The sequence below is a fragment of the Tuber melanosporum genome (genome assembly GCF_000151645.1).
Source record: "Tuber melanosporum whole genome shotgun sequence assembly, scaffold_11, strain Mel28".
In the NCBI taxonomy this organism is placed as follows: Eukaryota; Fungi; Ascomycota; class Pezizomycetes; order Pezizales; family Tuberaceae; genus Tuber; species Tuber melanosporum.
In genome coordinates, this window is record NW_003298766.1 from 1,186,622 (window position 1) to 1,199,908 (window position 13,287).

The 13,287-nt window shown below is 47.5% G+C and overlaps 4 protein-coding genes; 1 reads left to right on the forward strand and 3 right to left on the reverse strand.

Moving 5' to 3' along the window:
* The window catches only part of GSTUM_00004380001 (uncharacterized protein), a 2,655-nt gene extending 888 nt beyond the window's left edge, over window positions 1–1,767 (reverse strand). Inside the window, exons 1-5 of the mRNA XM_002835591.2 lie at window positions 1,157–1,767; window positions 877–1,046; window positions 635–755; window positions 273–548; window positions 1–213 (exon numbers count right to left, since the gene is read on the reverse strand). The exon at window positions 1–213 is cut by the window's left edge and continues 888 nt beyond it. Coding sequence (XP_002835637.1) covers window positions 1–213; window positions 273–548; window positions 635–755; window positions 877–885 — 619 coding nt within the window. The 5' untranslated portion in view covers window positions 886–1,046; window positions 1,157–1,767.
* Window positions 1,768–4,088: 2,321 nt separating this feature from the next.
* GSTUM_00004381001 (uncharacterized protein) lies at window positions 4,089–6,848 on the forward strand (the record flags this gene model as incomplete). XM_002835592.2 has 12 exons in its annotated part: window positions 4,089–4,176; window positions 4,234–4,288; window positions 4,397–4,418; window positions 4,491–4,539; window positions 4,598–4,603; window positions 4,656–4,682; window positions 4,739–5,406; window positions 5,460–5,753; window positions 5,784–5,865; window positions 5,948–6,107; window positions 6,175–6,472; window positions 6,539–6,848. The coding sequence occupies 12 exons, from the start codon at window positions 4,089–4,091 to the stop codon at window positions 6,629–6,631; spliced, it is 1,842 nt and encodes a 613-aa protein (XP_002835638.1). The 3' UTR covers window positions 6,632–6,848.
* A 167-nt stretch (window positions 6,849–7,015) lies between these two features.
* On the reverse strand, window positions 7,016–10,971 carry GSTUM_00004382001 (uncharacterized protein). XM_002835593.2 has 8 exons: window positions 10,704–10,971; window positions 10,548–10,630; window positions 10,391–10,476; window positions 9,756–10,301; window positions 9,672–9,697; window positions 7,826–9,626; window positions 7,413–7,764; window positions 7,016–7,350 (listed from the first exon to the last, which is right to left on the reverse strand). The coding sequence occupies exons 1-8, from the start codon at window positions 10,707–10,709 to the stop codon at window positions 7,215–7,217; spliced, it is 3,036 nt and encodes a 1,011-aa protein (XP_002835639.1). The 5' UTR covers window positions 10,710–10,971; the 3' UTR covers window positions 7,016–7,214.
* Window positions 10,972–11,189: 218 nt separating this feature from the next.
* On the reverse strand, window positions 11,190–12,697 carry GSTUM_00004383001 (uncharacterized protein). XM_002835594.2 has 3 exons: window positions 12,319–12,697; window positions 12,179–12,246; window positions 11,190–12,122 (listed from the first exon to the last, which is right to left on the reverse strand). The coding sequence occupies exons 1-3, from the start codon at window positions 12,374–12,376 to the stop codon at window positions 11,664–11,666; spliced, it is 585 nt and encodes a 194-aa protein (XP_002835640.1). The 5' UTR covers window positions 12,377–12,697; the 3' UTR covers window positions 11,190–11,663.
* Window positions 12,698–13,287: the final 590 nt, after the last annotated feature.

Sequence of the window (13,287 nt, forward strand, 5' to 3'; positions counted from 1 at the left end):
CAGCACCCTTGCCGTATTCCCCACCACCATTTCCACCACCACCATTGCTGTTCATGTTCCCACCACCGGAAGAGTTTGAGCCACCAGATTGCTCCTTGTTGTAACGACGTATCTCTCGCACAAGATCGTAGAAAGCTTCATCCACGTTAATCCTGGACTTGGCGGAGGTCTCGATGAAGCGACAGCTGAAATGGCGGGCGAGGTCACGGCCCTCTATAAGAATGTGGTGAGTGAACAGAAGCTAGAGAACCTAAGGAACTAGAGCTGACTACCTTGTCGGCTTACAGCGCGCTCCATGTCTAAATCGCACTTGTTTCCAACGACAATTACAGGAAAGTAATCTTTGTCCTTGACCCGAAGAATTTGCTGTTGAAAGGTGGCAATTTCCTCAAAACTTGTACGGCTGGTGATTGAGTACACAAGTAAAAAGCCTTCACCGGTGCGCATATACTGCTCTCTCATTGCGGAATATTCTTCCTGGCCAGCTGTATCCAAGACGTCGAGCAGTGCGACTTCATCATCGATCACACATTGTTTGCGGTAGGAGTCTAAATTTGTTAGCTGAATCAACTATCAAAATCGTCGGGGCTTAAGCCAATCCACGGGAAGGAAGAGAGCATGAGTCCGGGGATACCTTCAATGGTCGGATCATATTCATCGACGAAGTGACTCTGAATCAGTTGAATAGTCAAGCAGGACTTTCCGACACCTCCGCCACCCACCACCACCAGTTTATACTCTCGAAGAAATTGAGCCTGTACAAGCAAAAGCACAGATTGAGCTTCGTAAGCAAAAAGGACGGCATAAATATTCAGTAGAAAATCAACGATCCAAGGGGATATAAATGTTGAGACAGCGACATAGGGAGTTACGTACAGGAGGCATTGTCCGAGAATTTTTTCTTTTTTTTTTTTCAACCAATTCAACCAAGAAAAGAAAAACAAGAATTCAACGAGTTATCCGTTACACTCGTGCCGTCCGAAGGTGAAGACCAAGGTGCTTATATAGTGCAAGCCCTGTTCAGAATTGACTAATCGGGAGCGAGTCTAGGGTTATCGAAGGAGGTGTCAGCAGAAGGTTTCGGTGCAAGGCAAACGAACGCGCCTCAATTGCGGATAGAGGAAACGTTAGGTTAAGGCCGTTAAGCCCCCCTTACCTGCGCGTTGCAATGAGGGTATCCGAGAAGGAGAGGTTACCCTTTTTTTTTCTTCTTTTTTCTTGACGTGTTAACAGAGATCTTTCAGATGACTCTCGGTATAAAAAAGACTGCCCCGAATATAGAGAAAGAACGGGAAGGGAGTGGATGAGTACGGTTGGGTGTAGGCGAGCGAGGAGATGAAGTTTGCAGGAAAGACTCGGGTTATTCTTGAAGAAGGGGTGCGCTTAAGGTGGAAAGGAAAGACAAGGATCTCTTTGGCGGCTCGGTGCCCTTTCTTTTCTTTTTTAGCACAGAGGCACGGGACTGGGGCGCAGAACCGAAAAGCAACGGGTACAGGTGAGGCAGAGCACACAGCAAGCACGAGCAAGCAGGTAATAGCAGCAGGAATGGACGAGGGGGGTAGCTAGGTGAGAACTCGCCGAACACGAAGAAGAGCGTCGAGAAATAGTGGAAGGGTGAAGGAGGGGGGGATGGGAGACAAAAAAATGGGGGAGGGAGAAGAGAAGGGAGAGAGGTTGGGACGAGTCGCAACTGGGGAGGGTGTGATACCGGTAGTGAGCTTGTGGTGAGTGTTGAACAAGCAGACCAGGGCAGCCTGTGAGGAAAGGGAGAACAGGAGGAAAGGCGAGGGAGAAGGTGTCGAGGTGGGAGGAGAGGAAGGATCGGAAAACGGTGCCCTAACAGGGTTAGACAAAGTGCGTCCGGGGGGGAATTGAGCACACGAATGTGTGGGTGCAGGAAAGAGGTGGAGAGGAAATGTGGACACTAGCAAAAGCCCTCTGGAAGCTTATGTAATTCTACCTAAATGCTTGCGAAGGTTGGTAAATCAGATAAATTGGAGTAAATTGGTCTAGGTTGATATGATTTCGTCCCCCAGGAGTGGGAAACCCCCCAGTTGCTTTCAAACTGAGAGTTTCGTGAATGATCTCTCACCGTTCAGGCAGCACCTTAAAAGGTTGAACACAGCATAGCATTATTGTCTATTTTGGCACCATGTCAAGGTTTACCCATCCACGGTATTTACCATGCTGCTAATTCCCACAGGTTCACGGCCGGTGCGCTCGTTCGCACATAACGCAGGCGCAAAAGCATGCACAAAATATTGGTGTATCGGTAAACGACACTGTGCATCATTTGCCTGTGGAATCTCCTTGCCGGGTCTATTAGGATATGATACCCTCATTTTCTTAGTTCAATTGATAGGGGCTCGGGTTAGTGTCAATCTTTAGAGCTTCCCCACTCTACGATACTGCACTTGAGTACTGTACTCTACTAGTACATACTTCTCCCTACTCCTTCCTTGGGAAACAAATACCAATTAATTAACATAGGCATTAAGCATGCAATTTTCAATGTATACATGGCAGTCTGCTTGTGACTTTCTTACACTTCTTATCCGTTCGAAATCGAAGACTGTTGAATTCCAACTGCAGTGCAGCAGTGCATCGCATTCGATGTTCCCATTGGCTCGCCTCAGTGCTTACCTTTCCACTATTCAAGGATTGTCGAAAGATGCGGATGAACTGAACATAAGAGATGACCAATTAGTCTAGCTTCCCGGGTTGGTCGATTCTCCACTGGGAGGTAGACTGGCCTCAGCAGGCCCCGCTCGAGTACTGCTCGAGTAGGTACAAGTAGGCTACCCATACTCCACCTTCGATGGGAGCGATGGAGGACGACAAATCAGTAAAATCCATCTCCCTACCACGAAATGCGGATCGGTGACATCGGACTAACACGCGACTTGCGGGCGCCGGTGCCGCAATGTATAATGTATGGAACCAACGAGAATCCACTTGCCCACATTGACATATCATAGGGGACAGACACATACTCCAAGTATTCAAACCTTGTATTTCCCACTTCTAACCCTAGCACAATCTATTGGGAGGAATATGCAATCCTCGACATCCAAATCGAAGCAATTACCAACAGTTTTCCCCTATGCCAATCTACCGTGCTCGAATAGAAACCCAGTTCTCTTTTTCCCGTAAATTTGCTCATCGTTGTACGCTTACCATGCTCGAGGAAGTTGATTTTACTACGCAAGTCGCTGCTCACATGAGGGACTCTGCGGTACGCAGGCATCTTATGATTCGCGACAATTTATTCATCCCCTTTTAGCCCTCATGTAATGCGGGTAGCCCGAGGAAGCATGGCAGACATATGGCCCAGAAAATCGGGCGCCCTGTCCCACATTAGCTGCCTCCTGTCGATTTCTGGGCTCTCCCCAGGATGGAGGGGGCCTGAGGAGAACAGGAAAGGAAAAAAGGAAGGGAGCCGTTCTTTTTCTCGAAGCATCGTGGGGCCTTCCATGTATCCACGGGAAAAGGTGTGGTGGGCGACAAGCAGTTTTTGTCTGGTGGGGTTGGGGATCGGCTGTTATTGGGCAATTACCTGGGAATGGCAGTTTGGCTCTGGATTTTTGGGATGTGGTCCAAAAGCAAATATGGTCCAATTTGATAGTGCTGCATCTTCCAGTCTTCGATTGGGGCGCTTTCATGGTTTTGGGGAAGCGAACTGCTGTGGGAATTACCTCAATCCTATGAAAGCACAGAAGCGAATTCGCTTGTTGGACGCCCCGGCCGCGGTGGTGGGTTCATAGAGAAGAAGCCAAGAATAAGCAACAGCCATAATAATCTCGTATCAGAGGTGGAGAGAAGGAAAAAGAGCGCTATGAGATTTATGTGATATCGTACTCTTGTTGGAAAGTTATATAACGTAAATTTGTAAGAATTATTGTCCTTAACTGGGATAAGGTTGAACTCTTATCGACGTTCCCACAACTCGTTGCACTACAAGGTGGGGTTGCCGTGAGATGGGATACAGAGACCTGCGTAGGAAGGATACCGCAGCTAGCCCAGGGTGTGGTGGGGCTAGGGCAAACAATCCCATTGTTTATTGAGGCGGAATATCCCCCATGGGTTGCATGCTCCTGCTTGCGCCTCACTGCATTGGAGATACAATCCTCCTTCAGAGAACCCGCTTTACTTTTAACGTCCTGATACCTAACTATGGTACGTCCTATCAGCAATAAATAAATCTTGACTCGCTTACTGACCCGTAACTTGCAGTCCAAAAATGCAGAGGCACGAAGGGCAGGGGAGAACGCGAAGGAAGGAGATTATGGTAAGACTTTATTGAGCTATCTAACTTAATTATCCTCCATCAATATCACCGATCAATTGATATGTTCTTTAGCACCCCAAGAACTTCAGTACTAACGTGATCACCTAGGTTCTATTTTCTCGGTCTCTGGGTATGTGAAATGAGATGGTTTTTAGAAATAAAGCTACCCCGCAGTACATTTGCTCACAAGCTGGGCAAACAGGCCCGTCGTGGTGGCAGAGAACATGATAGGATGTGCTATGTACGAGCTGGTGGGTTTCCTTGATGGGGATACGATACTTGTGCTTCTACTAACGTCTTCGTCTCTAGGTCCGTGTTGGACATGATTTGCTGGTTGGGGAGGTCATTCGAATAGAAGCCGACAAAGCTACAATTCAGGTTTACGAGGAAACAGGTTCGGATGCCACAACGCTTCCAGTAATCTGACAGAAACTAAACATGGGGATATAGCTGGTGTAACTGTTGGAGATCCTGTCTTGCGTACCGGGAAGCCCCTCTCCGTGGAGCTTGGCCCTGGGTTGATGGAGACCATCTACGATGGGATTCAACGACCTCTAAAGACTATTAACGAGATTTCGAATAGTATCTACATTCCTCGCGGTATCTCAACGCCTGCCCTGGACCGTAAGAGGTCGTGGGACTTCAATCCTGGAGGTCTCAAGGTCGGGGATCACATCACCGGAGGAGATATCTACGGGAGTGTCTACGAAAACTCGCTTCTCGATGATCACAAAATCCTTCTACCCCCTCGTGCTCGGGGTACCATCACTCATATTTCTGAGAAGGGCTCCTACACCTTAGAGGATACGGTTCTCGAAATCGAGTTCGAGGGCAAGAAGCAGAACTTTACCATGATGCATACGTGGCCTGTGCGGGTCGCCAGACCGGTGTCTGAGAAACTTTCCGCAGATTACCCTCTATTGACTGGTCAGAGAGTGTTGGATGCCCTGTTCCCTTGCGTACAAGGTGGCACAACAGCTATTCCTGGAGCTTTCGGTTGCGGAAAAACTGTTATTTCTCAGTCTTTATCGAAATATTCTAACTCCGACTGTATTATCTACGTCGGATGTGGTGAGCGTGGTAACGAGATGGCTGAAGTCTTGATGGATTTCCCTGAGGTTGTAGCTATCTTGAAACTTGGGTCGGGGCCGGAGCTAATAGTTAATTATAGCTTTCTATTGAGATTAATGGTCGTAAAGAACCCATCATGAAGCGGACAACACTCGTTGCAAATACCTCCAATATGCCTGTCGCGGCGCGTGAAGCATCTATTTATACCGGAATTACGCTTGCGGAATACTTCCGTGACCAAGGAAAGGACGTTGCGATGATGGCCGACTCGTCTTCCCGCTGGGCCGAAGCCCTTCGTGAGATTTCTGGTCGTCTCGGGGAAATGCCGGCTGATCAAGGTTTTCCGGCTTACCTGGGTGCTAAATTGGCGAGTTTCTACGAACGTGCCGGAAAGGTCAAAGCTCTTGGTAGCCCAAATAGGAAGGGAAGTGTTAGTATTGTTGGTGCCGTATCTCCTCCTGGTGGTGATTTCTCTGATCCGGTTACTTCTGCCACCCTTGGTATTGGTATGATTAATTTATCCTCCAGTCTGTAATTTGAACGTGGAGAATCCCGACCCCTGACCTGAGCTCAATTTGTTTCATATAGTGCAAGTATTCTGGGGTCTCGATAAGAAACTTGCTCAACGCAAGCATTTCCCAAGTATCAACACATCCCTCAGCTACAGCAAATACACCAACGTCCTAGATGGCTACTACCAAAAGAATTTTTCCGACTTCCCTGTTTTTCGAGACCGGGTCAAACAACTGTAACCCCCCCTTTTCATCGCTTTTTTACTAGTTCCACAAGCCTAACGCCCCCCCCCCCCACCCCAGTCTTTCCGATAGCGAAGAGCTCGACCAAGTCGTCCAGCTAGTCGGAAAGTCCGCCCTCTCGGACCCTGACAAAATCACCCTAGATGTAAGCTCCTTGATCAAGGAAGATTTCCTCCAACAAAATGGATATTCCAAGCACGATCAATATTGTCCTGTATGGAAGACTCTTTGGATGATGAAGGCCATGATGGGCTTTTACGATGAGTCCCAGAAGGCGGTTCAGTCCGGTGTCAGCTGGGCCAAGATCAGGGAAGCGACGTCAGATATACAGCATCAGCTCCGGTCTATGAAGTTTGAGGTAACCCATCATTTTTATTTAGTAATCCTACCCATTGAGGAAACGAATGCTAATTAGAATATGCAGATCCCCGATGATGGCGAAGGGGTCATCGTAGGAAGGTACGAGAGGCTATACAATGACATGATGGAGAAGTTTGCCAGCGTTTCGGATGATTAGTCTTGCTAGATGATCCCTTTTCTGAAAAGATCGCTTTTGTATCTATCTACCCATCTATCTTGCCTTTCCTTGCTCCCCACTTAGCGCAGTCGGGTGTTTTGTTTGAAAGAGAAACCCTCAATCTTTCTTGTTTTGCTTGCTTGGTTTGTGCATGAATGAACGTTGAATCATCGTACGCAATATATAAAACGGAGAAGGGGCTTCCTCCCGAGCAGAATTGTATTGCAATCTACAGATTTGGGACTTGGGGCGATGTGGTTTGTGGCGTTGCACTATGTGCTGCGACGATTTTTGATAACGCAGTGGGCACAAGGCAAACTTGATCTCAGTATCATACCGTAGATCTTACTTGGGCTTCTAGGGCCGAGCACGACTTCACCCGGATCCAAACAAAGCAGCCAAGAATATTTGTTTTTTTGCAATCGTAAAATCGACAAAGTCGGTAGTAAACATAGACACGAAACCATTCAAAATTCACAATCTCTCGAAATAACGAACAAAACCGAGAGATTAAAGGAAAGGAGAACAAAAGGCAAAGGAATCTCTCTAGGCAGGCAACATCCTTCATGTCACAGAGGTATGCCTATCTAATACGAACACAAATGTACGGAACCTCCACATCCTCCCCAGTTTCATCGTCGGCGCAAATTTCAAGGATGAGGTTCTTGGTGTGAGCTGGGACAGGCTTCTTAGAGATTTCTTGCACAAGCTTGGTCAACCTATAAAATGCGTTAGTGTCGCTCTTGGGGTTACTTATTTAGATGCGGGAATATATGCTTACTTCATCGGAAGTCTGTCCTTGAGCTTCTTCTGGGGGAAGAAACTTCCATACAGCAGACTAACACCACAGCTAACCATAGAACAAGTCAAGCCTTTGCTAGCCATTACATCCAGCACCTCCTGTAGAGTAGCATCGTGATCGAAGTAGAATCTGTCCCAGATCTTGTCGATGGTGACCTCTCCTTCCTTAGATTGGTACTTGCCTTTCGGGCTAGCAATAGGCTCACTGAAAGCCGCGAAGGGAAGAGCAAGATTGACGAAACCGTTCTTGTAATCCTCAAGTTTATTTTTCCCGTCAATGACCTTGTAGAGCTCGAGGCATACAAGACCGGTAACCATGGAGGTTGTTGTTGCTAGAAATTCAGGTTCCATCGATTAGTACTATATGCTAGGACAAGAAACGAAACTTCTCACCGATGGCGGGAATAATTTTGCCAGCAATCCCCTTCGTAGTATGCTTATCGGCGGTAGGAATGCCGTAGTTGAGTGCCCTAAGGTTGGACGCAGCGGTAATGAGATCCATGTGGTGGTTCGAATCATCATCCTTCTCAAAATCCACCTTAACCAGCCTGTATCCAGCTAGGGCACTCGGAGGTGGCAAGCTTTCGATGATCCTCTGGATTTCACCCTCATCGTCGAAGCCTGTCTGGGTAGCATTTGGGTCAGGCTCTGCATCGCTTGCCTGAATCTTCACTCCCGAAGAAGGTGTAAATTCAGAAATAATCATATCCCCAATGACTTTGCGGTAGACCTCGTCAGTTGCGTTTCCCTTGATGCCATAATTGAAGGCATGGAGATTGGCCGCAGCCTTGACGAAGACCATGTGGGTATCGTTGTCGAGGCTGAAGGTTAATGGATCCGGAGCTCTCTTTGGACCACTCCAGAAGAGGGCACCCGAAGCCGTCGTGGAATCCTTGGGGAAGTTGTATAGAAGTTGTTGGATATTGTTATTATACTGCTTCTCAAACTCATGTCTAGCCCAAACAATACACTCTTCGAATGTGAGTGGCTTGTTGTAGACAAGATAATCACGAATGGTCTCCAGAATCTGTTTCTGGTTGCCTGCTTGCTTAAGAGTGGCCTCGAAGAAGTTTGGTTGTGAGAGATAGAGATTAACATTTTCAGCAGGCTGAACAAAGTACTGCTCAAAGAGCTCACGGGACCAGGCAATTGTATGCTCAATCTTATTGGGGAAACTTCTAACAGTGCACATGGGGAAGGATTGTTCTGGAGGATCGTGCGAGCTGGAATAGCTCTCCGTAAGTCCGGGCATGACAACTTGAGTGTTGCCCTTGGTTCCCAAAGTACCGCTCTCGAGAAGGGGCTTTCGGAAGAAAACACATCTGCGGTCGACGTACGTTCGTGCTTCAATATTGTCAAGGGCATTTGTCACACCATCTAAGGATTCCCAGAAGCCTTCGTCGAAAACATTCTCAGTGTCAGCCCCTACGCGATCTCTCAGAGTATTGATCTTTCCATTGAGGTCGGGATTCATCTTCTGAACGGCCGCCGCAGCACATTCGCTTTTTAGTCTGCCGACATCCTGTGATCTGAACAAGAACTGGCGATTGAGGTTGCTTTTCTCAATCGAATCCATATCAGTCACTGAGATTTTACCTTCAGGACCTGTAGCCAAGCCAATCATTGCCCAATTCTTTAACATCTCGCAACCAATGGCACCGGCACCAACAAGAAATTCCTTAACATTGGCAATCTTATCCTGGAAGTCCTTCCCAAAAACAGCAACCTGACCATCGTAGCGAGTGTTCAATGGTTGGACACTTTCCTCCGTGCGTGGCACTGAAGTCGGCAAGCTTTCAAGAGAATCAAAGTAGACATGCTGCACGATCGGGCTAAACTTCCCGGATAAACTCTTCACAACTTCTTGCGCTGCCCAACCTCCGATAACAGCGCACATCGGAGCAAGATCACCTCTCGCCTGATATGCCAGCTCCTTAATGAGCTTTTCGTCCAATTCAGGTTTCGACTCTCCAAGCGAATCTGCAATAGAGGTGGCATACTTGAGCACTTCTGCCGCATCCTCTTCATTCATTGGTCGTGGAAAGCCACCCTTTTCGCGGAACTGGTGGAGGGCCTGGAAACCAATGTGAAGCTGCAGAGGTCGTTCGAACTTTGCGAAATCAGTGATAAGAAGTTCGGGTTCTTTTAGTTGCTCTGCTTGTGATTTGAAGTTGATGATTCTTGGTTTTTTGACCTGAGTATAAAGACCGCCACGATCGTATGTCCCATGTGATGAAACCTCACCGATCGAGAATGTGTATGGTCCTGGGGGATCCCCGAAATGGTTAACGTTAGGTTTGAGTGAGAGGAGGAAGTTAAGTACCTTTAACTTCAACTTTGAATTCGGCTCCATTTAGTGATTCCATCCCTTGGACTTCACCGAATGTAACGTGGTCTCCATCCGCCAAACCATGCCTGGTCTCATCCAGCGCAGTGACAAGTCCAGAGCTATCGATTCCAGCAATAATGCCACCAACCGGATTCTCCCCAGTAGGATCGATGACTATAAAGCCCTCGCCAAAGTCACAGAATATGCTACCAAACAGCCCTCTAGTCTCCGCTGAAACATAAGGGATTTTGTTCTTATGACAATATTCATTGACCTTAAGTTGAGCGGAAAGAGGTATTCCAGCGACTACAACAGCCTTATATCTACCAAGGAGCTCGACATCGTCGAATGGGTTTGAGTGCAGGACAGATACAGGTGTATAGGTATTTAGCTCTCCGAGCAGAGGCGCAGAAACCTCATCAGACTGTTTACCAACATCTGATGCCTGGAAGAAATACTGGGAGGAGAGGTCTGAAATCTCGATACGGGAGGGGTCGTAAAGAGTAACGGATTTAACACCAGCCAAACAAATATTTTTCGCTAGAACTGGATTAATAATCTGGAATACCCGCTAAAATAGGTGCCGGGGAACGGTGACATAAATCTTACAGGAGAGAAGTAGGGCTTACCAATCTCGACACCTAGTCCCTTTAAGCCAATGATGAGGACATCCGATTGACTCATGCGTTTCATGGCCTCGTGCCCAAGAACATAGCTATCATGGAAACCAAAGTGAGCAGACAAACATCTGAGAAGTTGATGCCCCTAAGGATAGGGACAACTTACAGCTGACGACTGTAGAGCCCCTCGTCGATGGTGCCAGTAGCGGTATCGGCTGGCGAATCTAGCTGCATCTTTGAAGAGGTGTCCTGAGAACCCGGTGTTAGTTAACTATTGTCGTTTGAGTAAAAGAGTTCGACCAACCGGTATGATTTAACTTACCGTCATGATTTGTTTCTCAGGGCGAACCGATAATTCTGAGGAAAGTTTTCTTTTCGACAGCTTGTTGCAGTGAGGAAGGCAGGAGTCGGTGGATCAGTTAGCTCTGGTTTCTTGACGCGAATCTCCTTAAAGTTGCAGGTGTGATGGCAGTGGAGGTTTGGGTGAGAATGGACCAGGACAGTGATCTCGTTGAATAAGCTGTTTACTGCAGGGTGAAGTTTTCAAAAGTATGATAATTTTTTGGGTGAATATGGTTGATGGTTAATGGATGGTGGGTAGGAAGAGAGGGTTAAGGTGTTGGTGTTTCTCGGCAGTAGTCCACCGGTAGGCAGACGTTCGCTCGTTATGGCGGCCTAGGCGGGGCTAGCAAAATCGCCCCTCTACTCGTATATACCGACCCTACAACCCCGACACGCGCTGAGAACACAACAGACCGCGATTTCATGGTGGGATTATCCGCAAAGTTACAGGTGCTTATTGAGATTGCAAAAGAAAGAGTAATTATTATCAATGTTCAGTGACTGAAAAAGCACTAGGTGAAGTTTAATTCACTTGTTGAGCAAACGCCCATCGACCAAAAGCACTCTCAGATGAAATGATGCCCTACGGGGGACGCAGCCACGGACAAGGTTTTACATGGGGTAATGCCGTCAGATGAAGGGGCGAAATGAGTGAAGTGAAAAGATAAAAACTAAAACAGAGGTAGTATTAAAAGAACCGACCCATATCCAAACACGCCAAAACCCAAATCATAGAACATATCGTCGTTCTCACACCATTAAAAACCCCCATCTGCCCCAGCAGCGGTAGCTGAGATCAAACAGTAGCGGGGGAAAGAATTGAAATCTGAAACCCTCCAAAGGAATAAGAGATAAAAAGGCAAACATAAGCAGAAAAGAGATCAATTTTTCCCGAGTACCCACCACCCTTCATCTAATCTACAGTTTTGCTCCCCTATTCCTAATCATCTGTCTGGATCTTGTGATCGCCCTGAACGATGCTGGCGTAGCTAGGCGGTTCGCCAGATGGGATGTGCATGCTACTTCCTTCGCCCCCAAGGCCATTCATTGGTGTTTCTGGAGGAGTTTGTTGCTCGTGGCTGGTGTACCTCTCCGGTTGCCTATTTCCAGCGGGGGCAGGAGATGCAGGAACGGGCTGAATCACAGTATATTGTCGCTGCCTATTCTCAGCAGGTGCGGGCTTAGGGGGCCCGCCTCGGAAGGTGCTATACTGGGGATTTGGCTGTTGATACTGGGGACGTGACTGATGAGCGCAGGAATGAGCAGGATGTTGAGCGGGCGCGACTTGATGATAGTAGTAAGCAGTGCCTTGCGATTCATGAGCGAGCGGCGCGTAAGCGGTATCCCATGGGTCTGGGTATCTTGAAATGATGTACCAGGAGTGAATGAGACCGGGGAACTATAGTGGACTTGTCAGCAATTAAAGACTCGGCAGATAGTAGGCCCGAATCTTACCCATCCAAGGCAACACAACGCTAATGAGATAAGAGAGTCTGCTGAACAAATACCACGCTTGACCCAGACTAAACTCCAGGATGCGTCATCAGTACGGTGTCGGGAGAAACAACTTCAAACGACGGGATGGAATGTCATACCAGGAAGTGGAGGGAAGAGAACGGCCAAAACGGCCAAGAAACAATCAGAGGAACACATTATCTCCTTTAGAAAGGTATTTCTCTTCTTGTAATGATCTAGCCGGTGACTGGACTGTCGTCTACACTGACTCGGATGCAGACGATGGCGTGTTGGAGAGAGGAACAGTGTGTGAGAGATGTGGGGCTCTTTTGGAGATGGTCGGAGGAAGACTACCGGCGTTTTAGGAGAGTCAGAGGGATGAGGGGAGACGAGAAGTAAAATAGACGTGGCCAGTTGCGAGATGGGATTATTGTACCTGAGAGATACGAAGTTGAAGAGCAAAAGCGATGGTCTGAACAAGGGAAGGTAGAGTTGTCGTCAGCCGACTGTTGTGTTACCGAAATTCCCCCACTGGAAACGAGGCGGAGCATCGCGAGATACTATAATGTTATTAACTTACCTGTACAGTACATGCCGTATGATAATAATATCAATATTATTATTATGATATCATATTACTGTATGGCTCATCGAAGGGTTTTTGCCTTAACCTTTGCTGGACTTCGATAAGCTTCGTGAATTCCGAGGATTTACTATTATCGAGGTTAAGGGCAATAGGAAAAGCACGATATTGTGCTTGTTGCCCGGGGTTGAATGACATCTGGAGCATAAAATTCAGGAGAGATAAATCAATCAAATACGCATCAACCGTATTCAACGAGTGCAAGGGTAAGGGACCAATCAACGGGAGCCAGCAGGGATATAGTCAGCTTTTTAACCTAGAATAACTGTTCCACATTTTTTTAAACTTTTTCCATTTCGGGCTTTCTGTGGCCCAACCAAGCCTGCCTGCCCTATCTTCTACCACTACTGTACTCGTACAACTGTATTCTGTATTTCCCCCCTGTTTATATCATACGATACCTCTCCCGCAATCTGTTCCCTTGGAGCCTCCTGCAGAACCCTCGGGGGTTCAGGGGTGCTGTCTA